The 18,244-nt window shown below is 34.1% G+C and overlaps 1 protein-coding gene across 4 annotated transcripts; it reads left to right on the plus strand.

The window, feature by feature from the left end:
• Positions 1–5,856: 5,856 nt before the first annotated feature.
• LOC144571945 (protein phosphatase 2C and cyclic nucleotide-binding/kinase domain-containing protein) lies at positions 5,857–16,345 on the plus strand. 4 transcript variants are annotated; one of them, XR_013517615.1, is made up of 15 exons: positions 5,857–7,585; positions 7,928–8,059; positions 8,599–8,820; positions 9,907–10,032; positions 10,126–10,188; positions 10,452–10,534; positions 10,633–10,864; positions 11,386–11,702; positions 12,046–12,137; positions 12,235–12,301; positions 13,377–13,654; positions 14,010–14,075; positions 14,178–14,299; positions 14,576–14,732; positions 15,775–16,345. XR_013517615.1 is itself a non-coding variant. In XM_078321337.1 (15 exons), exons 1-15 carry the CDS (start codon positions 6,554–6,556, stop codon positions 16,018–16,020), a joined length of 3,228 nt encoding a protein of 1,075 aa, XP_078177463.1. In that variant the 5' UTR covers positions 5,857–6,553; the 3' UTR covers positions 16,021–16,345. The 4 variants fall into 4 exon arrangements, 3 of the variants coding, with proteins under 3 accessions (XP_078177463.1, XP_078177464.1, XP_078177465.1); XM_078321337.1 differs by having other exon boundaries at positions 12,046–12,130; XM_078321338.1 differs by having other exon boundaries at positions 12,046–12,130; positions 12,235–12,295.
• The last annotated feature ends 1,899 nt before the right edge of the window (positions 16,346–18,244 follow it).

Consider the following 18,244-nt stretch of genomic DNA (forward strand, 5'->3'; position numbering starts at 1 on the left):
AGTTCAATTAATATTCGCGTGAATTTTGATCGGAGATCCGAATCAAAAATCAAATTTCGAGTTACTTCTGAGGATCTGAATTCCATTCTAAGATCCATCCATGCACTGATCTCAATGCAGATAAAATAACTGTGATGCATCAGGTGTTAGATTTATTTCCATAAAGAGAATGCAACCAAAGAGGAAATCACATCCTCTCCAATACGGAATCTTTCACAATTACTATATCTGTACCGTTATTTTTAACTTGGCACGAATCTCAAAGCCCAATAATACTGCATCCTACGGTGACCCGAATTCCAAACCGGTTGAGATGTAATCTCAAATCAAACCGTAAAGTAAGGATAATCCTCTTGTGACCCGAATTCCAAACCAGTTGAGATGTAATCTCAAATCAAACCGTAAAGTAAGGATAATCCTCTGCAATACCTGAGAGAATACGGATTCACCGAAGAGGGCGGCGCTGTATCTATGTTATCCTTTCATTTTGTCCATCCTTAGTCCCAGCCATACCTAACTGAGCAAGTCCAGACCACAAGTTCCCTTCTATCTCAGCCTAGAGAAATGCATGGTATGGGACTGCCAGCTACAAACAGCAATAATAATCCAAAGAAAAAGAAAAATACATGCATATTCTAGTGGGGCCGGTAATGGAAAAAAGGTATTCTAATAAAGGCCTGGCCGGTAGTGGAAAAAGGTATTCTAACAAAAAGAATTAATTAATAATATGTGAGATATGCTCCATCTTCTAACCGTTGGACCACAAGGAGAGTTAGAATGGAAAGATATATATCATGACATCTCTTTAATTGTTTTATATGATCTAATATTCGAGTAGAACTAGGGTGTTCTTAAGTTCAGCAAGCTCATTGGTGAACTCAAGTTTAAAATCTATCGAATTGACTTCAAATAATTAATTCAAACCTTTGAAACCTGCTTAACTTACAACTGATGTGTCTACGTATGAAATTTTTAAATATTCAAATTAATTTAGTATAAAGTCAAGCGGTCAAAATTAGAAGGTTAATAAATGAATTTTAATGCATTCATTTTTTAAATCATTTTTTACTACTTGACTCTATGTAAAATTATTTTTTTTACATGTAGACGCATCACTCGTAAAGTAAGCGGATTTTAACACTTCAGTGCATAGTTGATAGGTTTTAGACTTGAATTCACCAAGAGACTTAGCGAACTTAAGAACACTCTAGTTCTACTCCTAATATTCCATAAATGCTTACAATTTTTTTTTTCAAAATTTGAGATATGCTTGATCTACTGTGGGACCTTACAAATCATGATCTACTATTCCATAAATATACGATAATTATTCAAAATCTCAGTATTATTTGATAATTTATGAGGGAACATTCAATGTGTACATAATATATTTATTTGTATATTTTTGGAGTAAATTATATGTTATCAATTTATTCGCTAATTACCATTATATGTTTCGTTTAGAGATTATTACATGTGTAGTGATAGTTGGATATTTACAAAATGTGCATTAACAAATTAGGTAATTAAATTTTTTTGAATAACATTGACATGATATAGATTAGATCAAATTTGATGTGAAATATTATTAAAATAGTAAAATAGTTAGTATCAAAATACAATTTAATAGATTTGAAATTCAAACAATTAAGCTGAATTGTTTAATGAAATTCTTTCATTCTACAAAATTAAAGTTGAAGACGAATATATAAATATAGGAAGCCGATAGCAGTACCCGCGCTACAGTACTCGTATTGTACCCGCGCTACAGTACCCGCATTGCACCCATAGTGCGAACCACCGAAAATTAAATGTGAAAAATAAACTTTTTGTGGGGATCGCAAAAACTCCACAATTTGAATTTTTTTCTTAAAGTATTAATATCTATGCACTGAAGTATTTATATATATGTACGGAAGTATTTATAGCTACAAGGTGAACAATTATTTATTGTGCGGGTACTGTAGGGCGAAGATAATAGTACATGCATCACTGTACCCGCGGGGGGACCACCAAAAATTAAATGCAGAAAGGTAACTTTCTGCAGGGACTGCAAAATCTTCACAATTTTAATTTTTTTTCCATATTTATTAATATATACGTAATATTTTCTTTCAAATGAGATTCATGATGACGTACTTTCAGACTCGTCGTCGCGTAAGTATTTATACCTATACTTGCAAGTATTTTTTATATATGACACTGAAAGTATTAATATCTAAGTATTGAAAGTATTTATACTTATATATTGAAGTATTTATACGTATGAGGTAAACTATTTTTGTTAGAGGAATGCTGATGCGGAGATGATTGGAGAACTCCAAAAAGGATAATCATAACAAGTCACGCATCAAAGTATTAATATTTTTTTAAGTGTTAATATCTTGTCTTCTAAGTATTTATAACTACGAAGGTATATATATCTAAGTATTTTTTACATGTGACACTAAAAGTATTTTATAACTATGAAGGTATACATATCTAAGTATTTTTTACATATGACATTGAAAGTATTAATATTTAAGTACTAAAAGTATTTATATCTATGCATTGAAATATTTATTCCTATGAAGTCAACTATTTTTGTTAGAGAAAGGTTGACGCGAGAACGAGTGCGGGGATTGTAAAAGGGAAACTATATAATTAGTGGGAACCATAAAGAAATGATACTGCTGGAATTTTAGAATAATAATTAGTTGAGACTATATAATTAGTGGGGACTATAATATAATATTTCTCTAAGTGCGGGTACTGTAGCATGATTACTATAGCGCGACACTGTAGTACGGGTACTAAAATGATTATTCATAAATATATTATAATTCGAGAATCATATAATTAACAAATTTCATAGACGAACTGTAGATATTTGAATTATATTACACTTAACATTTGCAACCTTAAACCATATGCATGAATTAAATGTTAAACCATCTTACTTTTTATGTTTTAGACCGGTCTAAAAACCAGCTTATGCCATCTTAAGCTGACTCAATTAAATCACATTTGACAACTTCAATAAGACCTAAATCTTTTTATTCCATAATTTAAGTCTCAATCAAACATGATCCTGAATAACACAAACCCAACCCCTTACCATCCCTATATGTGCTCTTAAAGCAAAGCTTGAGTTCAATCTTTGTTAGAAAATTGGATCCCCAAATCCAAGTTTTTTTTTTTTTTAAATACCATAACAAAAAAACAAAACACCTCTTTTTGGGAATTCCATGTTTACCCAGGTCTCAGATTGGCCCTGCGGCTCCATTTTGCGCATAACCAATCCGCGGCCCCACTTAATAGACTGCATGGCCAATCTGCGGCCCATAATATATTTTTTTTAACAGCAACTATAGTTTTATTTGTTATTTTGTTTGTTTGTTTTGCTAGTTTTGTTGTCACGCAAGTATTTACACTTCGTCGTACAAGTATTTATACCTATACTTACAAGTATTTTTTACGTATAACACATAAAATATTAATATCTAAGTATTGAAGGTATTTATACTTATGCACTAAAATATTTATACTTATGAAGTCAACTATTTTTGTTAGAGGAATGTTGACGCGTGAATAATTGGAGAACTCGAAAATAGATGATCATAACAAGTTACACATCAAAGTATTAATATTTTATTTTTTAAGTGTAAATATCTTACCTTGTAAATATTTATATCTACGAAGGTATAAATATCTAAGAATTTTTTTACATATGACACTGAAAGTATTAATATTTAAGTATTGAAAGTATTTATACCTATGTACTGAAGTATTTATTCCTATGAGGTCGACTATTTTTATTAGAGAAAGGTTGACGCGAAGACGAGTGCGGGGACTGTGAAAAGGAGACCATAAAGAAAAAGTGCTGCTAGGATTTTAAAATAATAATTAGTGGATACTATATAATATCTTTTTAGAATAATAATTAGTGGATACCATAATACAACATTCTTCTAAGCGCAGGTACTGTAGCGCAGGTACTGAAATAATTATCCTTAATTAATTTCATAAAATCATGTCAATTATTCCAATTAATGAAACTATCTTCGTAAACACAATTAATATAACTAATCTAATTAATTGATTTGTACATATACAATAATCTGTCACTATTTGGAAGGATAAAAGTGTTTAATAGTATTGGTATCGTCACATATACTCCTGCCTTGTTAGTAATAGCAATATTTTCAAAAATAATAATTTCTATTAGCTTACTCTCGGTGTCAGAGGCGGATCTACTAACAGTGATTCATTTTTAAAATTTTGCACCTTTATATTATTTTTGTTATATAATTTAGAATAAAATACTATAAATTTGATCTTCATACTTTTGTAATAATTTTATTTGGCAAATTCTGAAATGGATAAAAAAAAATTTGGACCGTCCATGTAGTTAAGATCGAACGGTTCCAATATTTTGTAAGGATCAAAACTCTACGTTAAGTTTAACAGAAATATTTTTCGGAAGGGTAAAATAGTCATAAAAATATAACAGCGAAGACTCGCTCATTTTATTTTATTGATCCCATACAAAATTTTCAAAGTTTGATCCTTATTACTCGAAAGTCTGTCTTCATTCTGCTTGACATATTCATTTTTTTTTACCCTCACGAATAGTGGCAGATTCGTGTAGATTGTAATTTATCTATGTATTACAAAATTGGAAACACATATTACGTGTGTTTGAAAGTCGTGATATAAGTGTTTTAGAATGTTATAACGTATCAAATAGAAGTATGCTTTAAGATGGATTAAAGTTAAAACTATCTAACATGTAGAGTAAAATTAACATACTAAATTTCTTAAAAAATTTACACCTTTTATATTATTCTTGTCATCTTACCAGGTGATAATAATTTTGTTTTATATTAATACTATTTTTATCTGCTTATTTACAATATAAAATATTAATATTTAAAATTAATTTAATATCTATTTCATTTTAACTGCTAAATACAAGATATATCAGACAAACATATTCCATATATTTCCTCGAAAATAAATTGGATCCCCACTAGGGCTGGTAAAAAAGCTCGTGGCTCATGACTCGCAGTTGATTTGCTTGTTAACAACTTGTTTATTATTGGACTAAGCTGGAACCTAGCTTGCTCGCCACTAGTTCGATTTAGAATTAACGAGTTTAAGTTGGAGCCTAGCTCGCTTGCCAGTTCGCGAACTAGCTCGACTAGGCATTAATTTGTGAATTTGTGTGCATTTTATATTGTATATTGAAACTTAATAATTATTTGTAAAAATTGTAAAAATAGTTCGGTCCAATTCGGTTCAAAAAGTTTGTAAATTTTATTTTCTTCTTAAAACAAGATTCAGCCAAACCCAACGAGCCAGCTCAGCAGCTCTCAAATTAGCTCGGTCCGTGATAATTTCAAGCTTTGATTTTAGTTTGAATTTCTAAAGTCATCTCGCTCGTGACTTGGACGAACCAGCTCGTAAGAAAATTCAAGTTGGACCCAGCTTGTGACGAACTAGCTCGTCGCCACCCTATTCACCACGAGTCTGTGTCCCCACAGGTACCTGAGGTACAATTTAACAAAATAAACGTGCCAAATTAATTCCAGCCAGATCAAATTCGATCCAATGCCATGGAGACTCCAGCCAGATGAAATTCAATCCGATGCCATGGAGACCGCAGGAGGTATGCTTCGAGATTCGTGCCATTTGAAGAGAATGGTCTGGATTTATAACTTGCACCCTCACGTGATACGGATTCATTCACCACGTCCAAGCGCAGAGGATCCTCATGAAGCTGTCCCATCATGACCCAAACTGCATGGGACCACTTGATCAACGGTCGAGATCAACAGGTAAAGATAAAGATCACAAGCGATCCATCTATGGACCGGAACTAGGAAATGTGGGGGTCGATTATACCTCAGGTACAGTCTAAAAGTAACGAGCAGATCCTTTTCCTACAGTACGAAAAAGGTAACCTTTTCTTTCCATGGAAGGAGACGTTACTGTTATAGAATAGAATTCGTTGCCTGCTGAGTTCAATCCTTCGATTTGAGCTTTTGTCATTTCGGTTCTATACAGGCTACTCGAAGATTCCAATTTTGGGAAGTTCTTTTTTCATAAGCAATAGTCCTGTGAGAAATTTGATAAAGCTCGAGAAGCAATGAGTGTCCTTCTATTATAATTTTTTTTTTAGTTTGAGAGAAATTTTATTATAAGTTAATTCAATCATTGGCGAGACTGTTTCAGCCTTTTTGTTGTCTAAATTCGTTTCCTTGGAGTTTGTCAAGGAGGCTGTTTTTTTTTTTTTTTTTCTTTTGGATTTTCTAAATTCAAGAGAATATTTTGGTTCATTTAGTTTTTCTCCTAGTAAAAAATGTTTGCTAGAATTATCCTCTGTTTCCATTTTTAGACCACCAAATTTCTGACTGAATAGGGAGATATTCTGTGAAGAAGTTTAGCATAGAGACTGGATGCTTCTGTTATTACAAGATTAGCCCAGTGATTGCTGGATATTACCATTAGAGGTTTATGATTGTTCTTGCAATTCATCCCTCAGAAATCCACCATATCTTCTCACCTGTCAATGGGTTGCATATATTCCAAGTGCTGCTTTGGTGGCACACCTCTTTCCTTTAAACAATCACATCCTAAATCCAAAAAATTGAAATTTGGCACTGATTCAAGCATCACCTCTGTTTCCTCTGATGAAGCCGGTGAAGAAGATGATCAATTGCCCCAGGAAAGCCTTGCTAGGGACTCAACTATTGGCATCACTCGACTTTCAAGGATCTCTTCACAATTTCTCCCACCCGAGGGGTCGAGGAAGGTTCGAGTGCCAATAGGTAACTATGAATTGCGGTACTCTTATTTATCTCAGAGAGGTTACTATCCCGAGGCATTAGACAAACCAAACCAAGATAGCTATGCTATACACACTCCATTTGGTCCAAGTCCAGATGACCACTTCTTTGGCGTATTTGATGGTCATGGTGAATACGGTGCAGAATGTTCCCAATTCGTCAAGAGAAAATTGTGTGAAAATTTGTTGAGAAATAGCCAGTTTCAAGTCGATGCAGTTGGGGCACTTAATGCAGCTTATCTAGCCACTAACTCACAGTTGCATGATGATACCACCATAGATGATTCCATGAGTGGTACAACCGCCATAACAGTACTAGTACGGGGACGCACACTTTATGTGGCAAATGCAGGTGATTCCCGCGCAGTGATTGCTGAGAAGAGAGATGATGATTTGGTGGCAGTTGATTTATCAATCGACCAAACCCCATTTCGTACTGACGAGCTGGAGAGGGTTAAGGAATGTGGGGCCCGTGTCCTGACGCTGGACCAGATAGAGGGATTAAAGAATCCTGATGTACAGTGCTGGGGAACTGAAGAAGGGGACGATGGGGACCCACCAAGATTGTGGGTCCAGCATGGCATGTACCCTGGAACTGCATTTTCAAGGAGTATAGGTGACTCGGTTGCAGAGTCAATTGGGGTCATTGCTGAACCTGAAATTTTTGTTGTCGAGTTGAATCCCAGCCATCCATTTTTTGTGGTTGCCAGTGATGGGGTTTTCGAGTTCATCTCCAGTCAGACAGTTGTTGACATGGTATGCAATTTTTGTAATAGTAGGCACTGGTTGCCGGGTTATTCATTCCTAGGTTTCTGATGGGGTTTTATTGCTGTTTGTCTGAGCTTGTGTTACTAAACTTGTGCTTATTTGAGGCCTAATAGCAAAATTTTGACCAAAGTATTTACTATAAGCCCTAAAACAGGAATTGCTCATGTATCACTGATTGATCAGGTATGCCAGGAATTGTTATGATTTCATGGTGTTTGGCAGAAACTTGAATGTACTCGTATAAGGGAAAAAAAGGAACTTGAATGTACCGGTACACACTAACGAATTTATTTAAAAAGTTTAAATAGTTTATACTTTTAAGAATTTCAGGTTGCCAAGTTCAAGGATCCCCGTGATGCCTGTGCTGCTATAGTTGCTGAGTCATACCGTCTCTGGCTTCAATATGAAACTCGTACGGATGACATCACAATCATTGTTGTTCATATTAATGGCCTATCTGATGTATGCTACAATTTCTTATATGATGTACTTTTTCATTTTCTTCTATCATGAGTTATAGGGTTGTGTTGCCAATTCCACCTGCTAGTTAACCCTATTTGTAAACTCTACAATACTCTTATATTAGAGAAACTACATTTTAAAAAATGTTCAAAAGGTCAAAACTAAGGTTAAATCAAACACAAAAGATAACTAATTGTCCCTAGTTTTTTAACTGTAACTTCAACAAATAGCTCTAAAATTCTACAACTGATTCACAAAGACGAGATACTAAAATTAAACTCTGTTGCGTTTAATATAGTTTAATATTGTGTTACAAAAAAGGAGGGTTATCAGGGACAAGGGTGATATTCTCTGTAACTTCATATATCTGTTCTGTTATATAAATGGGACAGCCGGGTCTTATTTGAATTACTGAAGAGATATTGGTATACTTGTCACAACTGAAGCAAAATGCACGGTTCAATTATAAAGTACTTAAAAATGTAATTTTAATTCACATAAATAATTTGTTATAACCCTGAATGATTGCCTTTCTTCAGATTGAACTGGTCCAAACTATAGCAAAAGCACCATTGAAGTCCATGCCGCAAACAGTGGAGGTTACAGGATCTGAGTCTCCTATGGTAAATTGGGCATCTAAGAATAACCGTGTCAGGCAGGATATTTCACGCGCTAGGTTGCGAGCTCTAGAAAATTCTCTAGATAAGGGCCAGGTCTGGGTCCCGCCTTCTCCATCACACAGGAAAACATGGGAAGAAGAGGTATGTGCCATCTTTTATAACACGTTAATTATGAGTGGCAAACCTAGACATGTTAGTCAGCAACTATTGACCCAGTTTAAGAATATGTATTTTTGGTTAAGGAAATTGTGGATTGCCCAATATTTCTGTTTGCTGCTATTCACTGAACTGGAGATGTTGCTCCGCTGAAGATTTTTTTTTTCTTTAACACTTTCCTTGTTTAATGTTTTCTTCCACTTTTGACCTTCCCCAGAGCAATAACCTTTCCCCTTTTTTTTTAATGCTGGTGATTCGGAGTATAAGAAAATGAAAAGGCGGTCCCATATTTGATTTCTAAACTTTACATCCAAGCCCTTCTAAGTTTATTATATCATATAGGAGGGGCTAATACATATAAAAAAGAAAATTCAGTTTAAGGTTCAATATACTTGGTAATTTTTTTTGAAATCTTAGGGGTGGCTTAGCACCCCCTAGCATGTACTAAGATCCACCCTTGTTTAAACTGACCCTTCAGTATAGGAGGTTGGGAGATATATACCTAGAAGATGTCTTGGTTGGTTCCAGATCAAAGAGCCATGAGCTGACTTTTTTATTACTCTATTTTAAGGTTTTGATAAATAAAGCAAAGTTCCAAATATTCAAATGCATTTCTTTGGAGGTTAATCAAAAAAGGAATCAGCTGAGAACTCATGCACAATCCTCTTAAGTTTGGCATTTTAATCTTGTCAGGTAGGGTTGGGAGAAATTAGTTTCATGAATAAAGAAATGCTGATTCGACCAGATCCACTATGTCGGCTAATGTTTATTTGGTTTGGCCTTTGAGCTTATGAAGATTAAAATTACAAAAAAATGATCCCTAAAGTGTCACTAGTTTCCTGATTGGTCCTTAAGCTTAATTAAATGTTCCCATTTAATCATAGAAAACATTGTGACTTGTAACTTTTTGATGGCATCACTTTGTATCTAAGAATAGGGAAATATCAAGGATTAATATGGGAATTGCTTAGTATTAGGATATCATTTACAGATTTTACTTTGAGAAATTCCACTTTTCTTACATTAGAGTGTTAATAAATAACGACTTAATGTGCTTATTGCAAATTGTAGGCACATATTGAGAGGGCATTAGATGGCCATTTCCTATTTAGAAAGCTTACAGATTCACAGCGTCAGGTTTTACTCGATTGCTTGCATCGAATAGAAGTGAATCCTGGTGAAATAGTTGTGCAACAGGTATATTAAACATGACATTATTAGATATTTGCTGGTTTTACTCTCTTAGTGTATTATTATAATTTGCATTTACTTTGTGTATGGTAAATGCAGGGTGGGGAAGGCGACTGCTTCTATGTTGTAGGAAGTGGTGAATTTGAAGTATTTGCAATTCAGGTACTAATTATGTTTTGCATAATGGAACTCTTCAACCCCACAAAGTGATTTCTGTGAATACTTGATACTATATCATTATATGACCCAAGTTCTTCGAGATGACTGAACAGTATTCCATCTTTCATTAATTAGAGCTTGCTTTATAAAACAATGCTGTTACTGGTACATTTCATTCTAAAACAATGCTGTTGCTGGTACACTTCATTCTAAAATGCTGAATGTACTATTGTCATGTTAAAATAATTACATGCCTATTGAAACAGGAGGAAAATGGGAAAGAAATTACTAAGGTTCTACATCAATACACAGCCGAGAAGCTATCTTCCTTTGGTGAACTAGCGCTCATGTAAGTTGTTGCATATTTATAACTAGAATGGATGATGCAATTTACATGTCCAAATTATAGTAAGGGTACCCATCATTTCTGTACTTTTTATGAATTAGGTACAACAAGCCACTTCAAGCATCCGTGCGAGCTGTGACAATGGGGACTTTATGGGCACTTAGGAGAGAAGATTTCAGAGGAATTTTGATGTCAGAGTTTTCAAATCTGGCATCTCTGAAACTTCTTAGATCAGTAGAAATTTTCTCCAGGCTTACCATCTTACAACTCAGTCAGATCGCTGACTCTCTTGAGGAAGTTTCTTTCTCAGATGGTGAAGAAATTATCAGCAAGGTAGTTTTCTCTGGTTTCTTTCATCTTGAGTGTTTTACCTTCCTGTGAGCATCATAATTCACCTGAATTTTGAAATATTTACATAAGCTTAGAAATAATATTTGGATAATTGGGCTATTTTGGTATTTGAAAGAAAAATGGCAACATGGTCTTTTTCAAGACGTCAATTGGCAGTGTACAATAACTTTAGTTTCTTTTTTTCAAAACAATGTGTGGAACTCTATATGTAACTTCCTTTTTGTTTTGACAACTTTATTTTACTGGTGGTTAATATCTCTGATCATTCAATGAAAATTTTAGGCTTTGACACCAAATTAGTAGCTTAACACTTACTTTACCTAGGTTGTAGGTCTGGACTCTTGATTGACGCATCAGTTTTTGTCATTTTGCTAGTAGGTTGACATTCATTAGGTCTAGGTCAGTACGAGGTAGCTTCGTCTAGCTAGCAATCTTTAGGTGACCTAGTAGCGTTCAACAGTAAAAAAGATTCTGTATTGATTATGCTTATTTTTTTGGTGCAGAATGACTTCCTCTCCTCATTATACATTGTTCGAAAGGGGCAAGTGAGCCTGAGGTACAATCCAGGTTTAATGAGCCCAGATGCATGTGTCATTCTGGATTCAAATCTGAAACGCTGGAACCACAGTCAAGAAAAAAATGGTGAGATCCTAGTTTCAATCCCTGAAGGAGGACATTTTGGTGAATGGGCTCTCCTAGGTGACTGTGTTAATTCTTTAACAGCAGTCTCTATAGAAAGTGTTGTATGTTCGGTCATTAACAAGGAAATATTCGATGACATAGCTGGGCCTGTATCAAGTTTTCAACAAGAAGAAATCAAGTAAGAGTGAATTCTCTTCCCCCCCCCCCTTTTGCTCACTGGTTGTAGGGAGGTTAATAACAGAATTGCTATTTAAGTTGCAGATTTAGAACCTTTTTAACACTATACCTAATTCAAAGAGGTATACTTCGTCAAAGAATGTTTATGTGAAAAAAGGCTATGTTCGCAAAGTGCTATACTGTTTCAAAAAACAGTTTAATTGAGTAAAAACGGGTACTTTAGGGATTAGTGAAACAGGTATCTGCAGTTGGGTGCTTTTTTCCCAACAAAAAAAAGGAAGGTATCGTCACGAATTTCTTGTTTTTGCTGATACCTGTTCCTTAACATATTTAAATTTGTGCAGGGAGAGTGATTCTTTGGTGGGAAATAAGAGTGCTAATGTAGATGATGCTGTGCCTTTGGCCAAGAAGGTTCAATTCTCTGACTTGGTAGGGGGTCAGTGCCTTCTTCAAATGATTAAAATAAATGAAACTTTTCTTTCTCTTGAAAGACCATCCATTATGTTATATTATAATACTATGATGCTTTTCAGGAATGGAAAACGTGCTTGTGTGTGACTGATTGCAGTGAAATTGGTCTTGTTGGCATAAAAGGTTCTGGTATGTTTTACAAAACACTGTTTGCAAATTGTGTCAATAATTTACCATATTTGCAATAGAGAAGGGTTTTGATGCCAGAAGTTACCAGAACCTCTCTTTTCCATTATTATTTTTGTAAAAAAAAAGGGTCCTAACGACAAATCTGATCCGTTGTTGTGTTCGTCTTCAGAAGGGATGTGTCCATGTAAAAGTTTGCAAGTTTTTAGGTTCTCATTTATGCAGAACAAAGAGCCCTAATAATGAACCCACTAAAATTTATTGAGCCCTAAGCCCCTAACATAAAATTTCAACAGTTTGGATCGTTTGAAGTTTGCATTTTAGAATATTAATGGAAAAGAGAGAATGTGACAACTATATTGTGGTACTGGTGGCAGCACCCTAAAATACTGTGTCACCGGCACCCTGCTCTTTGGGTGGCAATGACCTTACATGTCACACATTTGAAATTAGCATGCAGCATAATTTGGGTTATCTGCAATCAACCCCAAGTATACCAGAGCGCAGTTTAGGTCCGATGGGCACTGGAGCAGTGCGCTGCGCTTTAAAATTCGTGCTCACCAATCTTAAAGCGAAAAGTACGTCCGATGCCCATCAGACCTACACTTTTCTCAGTATACCCAGGCATGAGGGGGCTCAATTACCCCTAACAGTTAATCTTAACTCGATGAAACCTTTTGATAGCAGGTTTATGTAAACTTGGAACCAGTAATTATATTGTTTTTTTGCTTGAAATTCTGCTGAGTAACTTTTCCCAATTTATGGACAGACTATTCACCAAAGCATACATATGCAACTAATGATTAGATGTTGGATGTAGATATCTAAAAATATCCACTGTTAGTAGAGGTATTAATCAAAGTGTTGGATTTTATTTGCAGAAAAGATAACTCATTGGTTCCTTTTTTTTTTTCTTTTTTGGGGTGTGGGGCGGGGGGATGCCTGTAGGCTAACTCATTGGCTGTTAATTGCAGAAAACCTATAATCATAGCCTTATCTTATTTTGAGGAATCTGGTCTTATTACTTGTACTCTTATACCCTCTATTAATAAATGATGATGCTTATTGAATATACCAGATAAAGTAAGAAGCTTGAAAAGGTTTTCAAGGAAAAAAATAAAGGAGCTTGGAAAAGAGACACAAGTATTGAAAGAGAAAAATTTGATCAAGAATTTAAGTGAAACCTCCTGTACTCCACAAATATTGTCTACCTGCATCGATCAATTTTATCTGGGAATCCTGCTAGATTGTCACCTAGCTTGTTCTTTGGGCTCGATACTGTACACCCCTCTTGATGAATCATGTGCCCGGTTCTATGCAGCCTCAGTTGTTGTCGCTTTGGAGGAACTACATCAGGTTTGATTCTTGGTAAATAGCAGTTTTTTTCCCAATGTTATAATGAAAAGGAATTAAGCCAACTCAAAATAGAAATTTGATGCCATTTAGTTATATAGAGATTTGGTTGACATAGCATAGAAGAGTTGGGGCAATTTTGCCATTTCTTGGCTGACTTAACCTTGTTTGGAAAATTGCTATATTTAGTAAATACCCAAACAAGTGTGGGATGTTTCTTTTCAAGTATTATAATAAATATTATTGTCATTGCAATAGAAGAAAAAATCTTTGTATATTTATTTTGAACAGTAAAATTATATTTTATTTCTGATGTTTATGTGCCATTAATTATACTGATAATTTTCTTGAAACTCAGAGGTCTATTCTTTACCGAGGTATTACACCGGACATTCTAATGCTTGATCGAGCAGGCCGTCTACAAGTAAGCAATTATCGACCAATGTTTACTTGCAAAATAATCCTGAAATAGTTTCTTGTGAAGATGTATTTATCATTCTGATTGTACTTTACTTGAATTTACAAGCTTGTAGACTTCAGATTTGCAAAGAGGCTGGAAGGTGAGAGGACCTACACAATATGTGGCATTGCTGATTCTCTTTCTCCAGAGATAGTGCTTGGAAGGGGTCATGGGTTTGGTGCCGACTGGTAAGATTTAAAGTTAAAAATGTTTTATCTGAATTTGCCAAAAATGGGAAAACTCTGATCCATGGTTGTTGACAATTCCAAAAAAATAAGAGAACTTTGTATTAAACAAGATAAAGAAGGAACATCATATCTTATTTCCCTCATTAAGAATTAGTTAGTGTTATTTCTGCTAATATAAGTTTGGGTGGGTTTTGCAAATTAACTTCTAAACACTTTTCCCTCCTCTAAATGTGCTATGATTTGTAAATAACTGGATTATCATCTAATCACTATCAGGTGGGCCCTAGGAGTGCTGCTTTATTACATGCTACAAGCTGAGATGCCATTTGGTTCATGGAGGCAGAGTGAATTGGATACCCTTGCAAAAATTGCTAAAGGACAATTTGTTCTTCCTTCAACTTTTAGTATCGAAGCTGTTGATCTCATAACCAAGGTTTGTTGTAAGGGAAAAATATTGATTTTTTTTTTGTACTGACCTATTAAGTAAAAACTACTTCCCAATCTACATCACATATGTATAATGTTCAGTTACTGGTAATGGGCCACATAGGCCATAGAAGTCACCAAAATGTTTTTTGAAAAATCATTTTATTGCTTATTTCTACTTTATAATGTGGCACAACATTTACATTTTGATAAAGCTTCTGGGTCACCAGCAGATGTAGTAGATAACCATAATACCAGCTTGTTTGTCCAAGTAGTTGGTTTCACACCTTACTCGATTTGCAGTGTGATATATATATATATATATAGAGAGAGAGAGAGAGAGTGACTAATGTGCATTCGTATGCATATGATCTGATATGCATATGGTCCCAATTTGAAATTTCAAAATCCAAAATGTCGATCCGAACCGTTCATCTTGTTGTTCTCCATATTAATATGTGCTTGGAGATCAAATTTTACATTTTTCTGAATTTTTTTACTATTTATTAAGCCACTTTGAAAATTGTTGATCCAACGGTGGCTTAACAAAACAGTAAAATCAGCAGCCACCGTTAGATCAGCAATTTTCAAAGTGGCTTAATAAATAGTAAAAAAATTCAGAAAAATGTAAAATTTGGTCTCCAAGCACATATTAATATGGAGAACAAGATGAACAGTTCGGATCGACGTTTTGGATTTTGAAATTTCAAATTTTGACCGTATGCATATCGGGCCATATGCATACGAATGCACATTAGTCACTCTCTCTCTCTCTATATATATATGTGTGTGTGATTGTTATTAATTAATTGATTATTCATGATAACTCATTTCTTTAACAACATTTGTTAGATAAACCTGCAGAAGTATTTCTGAATAATAAAATCCGAAGTACTATATATTCTTTTGAAAGGGGGTAATATTGTATGTAAAATTTTAACTGACCTCATTCTGATTCAACACAAAATTCATAAGGGTGACTAAAGGTTACCGAGCATTATGAACACCTCTTTTAAATAGTTAATATAATTCTTCTTGTTTTGTTTCAGCTACTTGAAGTTGATGAAAACACACGACTTGGTAGCCAGGATGTTGACTCGGTCAAAAGCCATGTATGGTTTGATGGCCTTGATTGGAAAGCCATGGCAAATGCAACTGCTCCAATTCCAGTGGAAATCACTTCTCGCATTGAGAGCTGCATACAAATTCATGGAGAGGAAGTAAAAGCACCTGGCTCTTCCCCTGCTCCAGATTTAGACAATCTTGATTTTCCAGAGTGGATTGAAGACTGGTAATAAAAATGCCGAGTTCAATGCACCTTTAGGTAAGGTACTTGACACTTGCATTTTGGTAAAAGCCAACTTGCTCTTCATTTAATATGGAAAAATTAGTTTATGCAACGAGAGTACATAGTACTACGTGATACACGTGTAATTATTTTATACAAGTTAATTTTTTTCGGGAGGGAAAAAAACATTTGCATTATGAGGATAATTCACAAGGTTTGTTAAATCTGTGAATTCTTACCTTTGTCATATGGATATAGCAGCAATTTTTTTCCAGAAGAAATGTATATGTCAAATTGTGAATACTTAATAGTTTACCAATTCTAAATTCAAACTGAGCTATTTATTATGCAAAGTCAATTACTCCTGTTGTATGAATATTTATCTGAATGTATATACCTCCTGAGGTATTTCATGTGTCATCATGTATATGTACTATTGGGGAAAAATAGGGACGATTTAAAATTTTCGAATAAAGAAAAAGGGGACGTAGCACAGTTGGCTAGGAAAAATGTCCTAAAACTATTGGTTACCCAAAGGTCGTGAGTTCGATTCCCTCTCACGACTTTCTAGCCTCCGCGAAAGTTTTAAATAAAAAAATAAATTTTTTTTTTGCTTTTAGGGTTTGTTTTATCAACTTGTTTAGGACTTTGTAAAGTCAATATAATTTGAATTACTTCAAATCTGTGCAAGTTTACCCTCCCACTTTACCAGTGAATTCTCTGTTTATTTTTTTTCTTGAATTGTTTTTTACACTGAAATTCTTTTTCGCACAAGAGGGCGACTGTTGAAACAATCCTGGCAGCCTGGCACTGATTGGGTATTTGTGTTTTGAGAACTAGGGTGTTCTTAAGCTCACCAAAAAATTGGTGAGTTTAACTTTAAAACCTATTAGAATGGCTTTAGATGACAAATTCAAATTATTTAAAATGATTTACTTTACGAATGATCAATTTATCAACTTGTTTAGGAGTTGATAAACAATCCTGGCAGTAAAAAAAAAAAAAAAGAGAAGGTTTACAAGTTAAACACATCATTTATGAAGTAGATCAGTTTAAACAGTTTGGATTTATCGTTTGAAGTCAATTTGACAAAATTTGAAGCTAAGCTTACTGAAGAGCATTGTGAGCTAAAGAACATTTAGTTCTACTGTTGTCTAGTTCTATTGAGATGTTCCAGCTTCCGAGGACAGAGTAGTAATTGCTTCGCGCAATATACTAGTAAATACTAAATAGTAATAGAATCGAAACAATACCATGACTCGGCGCCGTATCAAGCAAAAATTGCTGTCAATAATATGTCTTCTTTTTGTATTTAAAAAAATGTTTAATGTGTCTAAGCTGTTTTTTTTTTGTGCTATCTACGCGATTCTCAAATAGTCGATTATGTTGTTATCCTTGGCTTTAGTATTTAAAAAATATTTATTTATTTATTTCTAAATGCTGCAAAAAAAAAATTAAAATTAAAATTTGGCATTTGTTCAATAATTTATTTCTCAATACTCAATTTTATCACATAAAATTGAATAAAATGAAAACAACTCTCCATTATATATTTTCATTTTCACTCTCGTTTTACAACTACTTTTTGTAACAAAAAAAAAAATCAACAGTTTGCATTTATTATTTACAAATCGAGACTGGTGCGTGCCGTGGATCATAGGTGTAGGGGTTGGCAACGAATCAAATTTATCCTAGTTTAAGTTTGAGTTTGAATAAGATTCGAATCGAATTGGATTTGATTTGTTTCGAATCAAACTAATTTTGAATCGAATTAATTGCAAACTACACATTTTTCAAATCGAAGTCAATCGAATTACGAACTACAAATTTTTTTAGCAGCCCTAGTTATACCAATAGTTTATGCAGTTTTCTTCTCACGTAACAAAATTCACACGGTTTTCTTTTACCTTCTACAAATTCACACATTATAAGTTACCATTATATTAACAATTTTGAGCTCTGATATAAGTTTGGTTCCTACATTATTAAAGATTAATGGTTGAATCCATTAGTTGTATTATTTGAGATTCGAACCTAAATAGTTTGCGAATCAATTTCGAACGAATTATATCCAGTTTGAGTTTGATTTGAATAAGATTCGAACCGAACTAGTTTAATTTGTTTCAAAACAAACTAATTTTGACTCAAACTAAATTCAAATCAAATCACAAACTACAAATTTTTTTGACAACCCTAATCATTGGCAAAGTCAAAATGTTAGTTTATTCTAG

The sequence above is a fragment of the Carex rostrata genome, chromosome 19 (genome assembly GCF_964058835.1).
Source record: "Carex rostrata chromosome 19, lpCarRost1.2, whole genome shotgun sequence".
Lineage (NCBI taxonomy): Eukaryota > Viridiplantae > Streptophyta > Magnoliopsida > Poales > Cyperaceae > Carex > Carex rostrata.

Coding starts and splice junctions, on each gene's coding strand:
- LOC144571945 (XM_078321337.1), top strand. CDS start 6,554: ATGGGTTGCATATATTCCAAGTGCTGCTTTGGTGGCACACCTCTTTCC. Junction 7,586..7,927: donor GTCAGACAGTTGTTGACATG/GTATGCAATTTT, acceptor TAAGAATTTCAG/GTTGCCAAGTTCAAGGATCC. Junction 12,131..12,234: donor AGGTTCAATTCTCTGACTTG/GTAGGGGGTCAG, acceptor GATGCTTTTCAG/GAATGGAAAACGTGCTTGTG.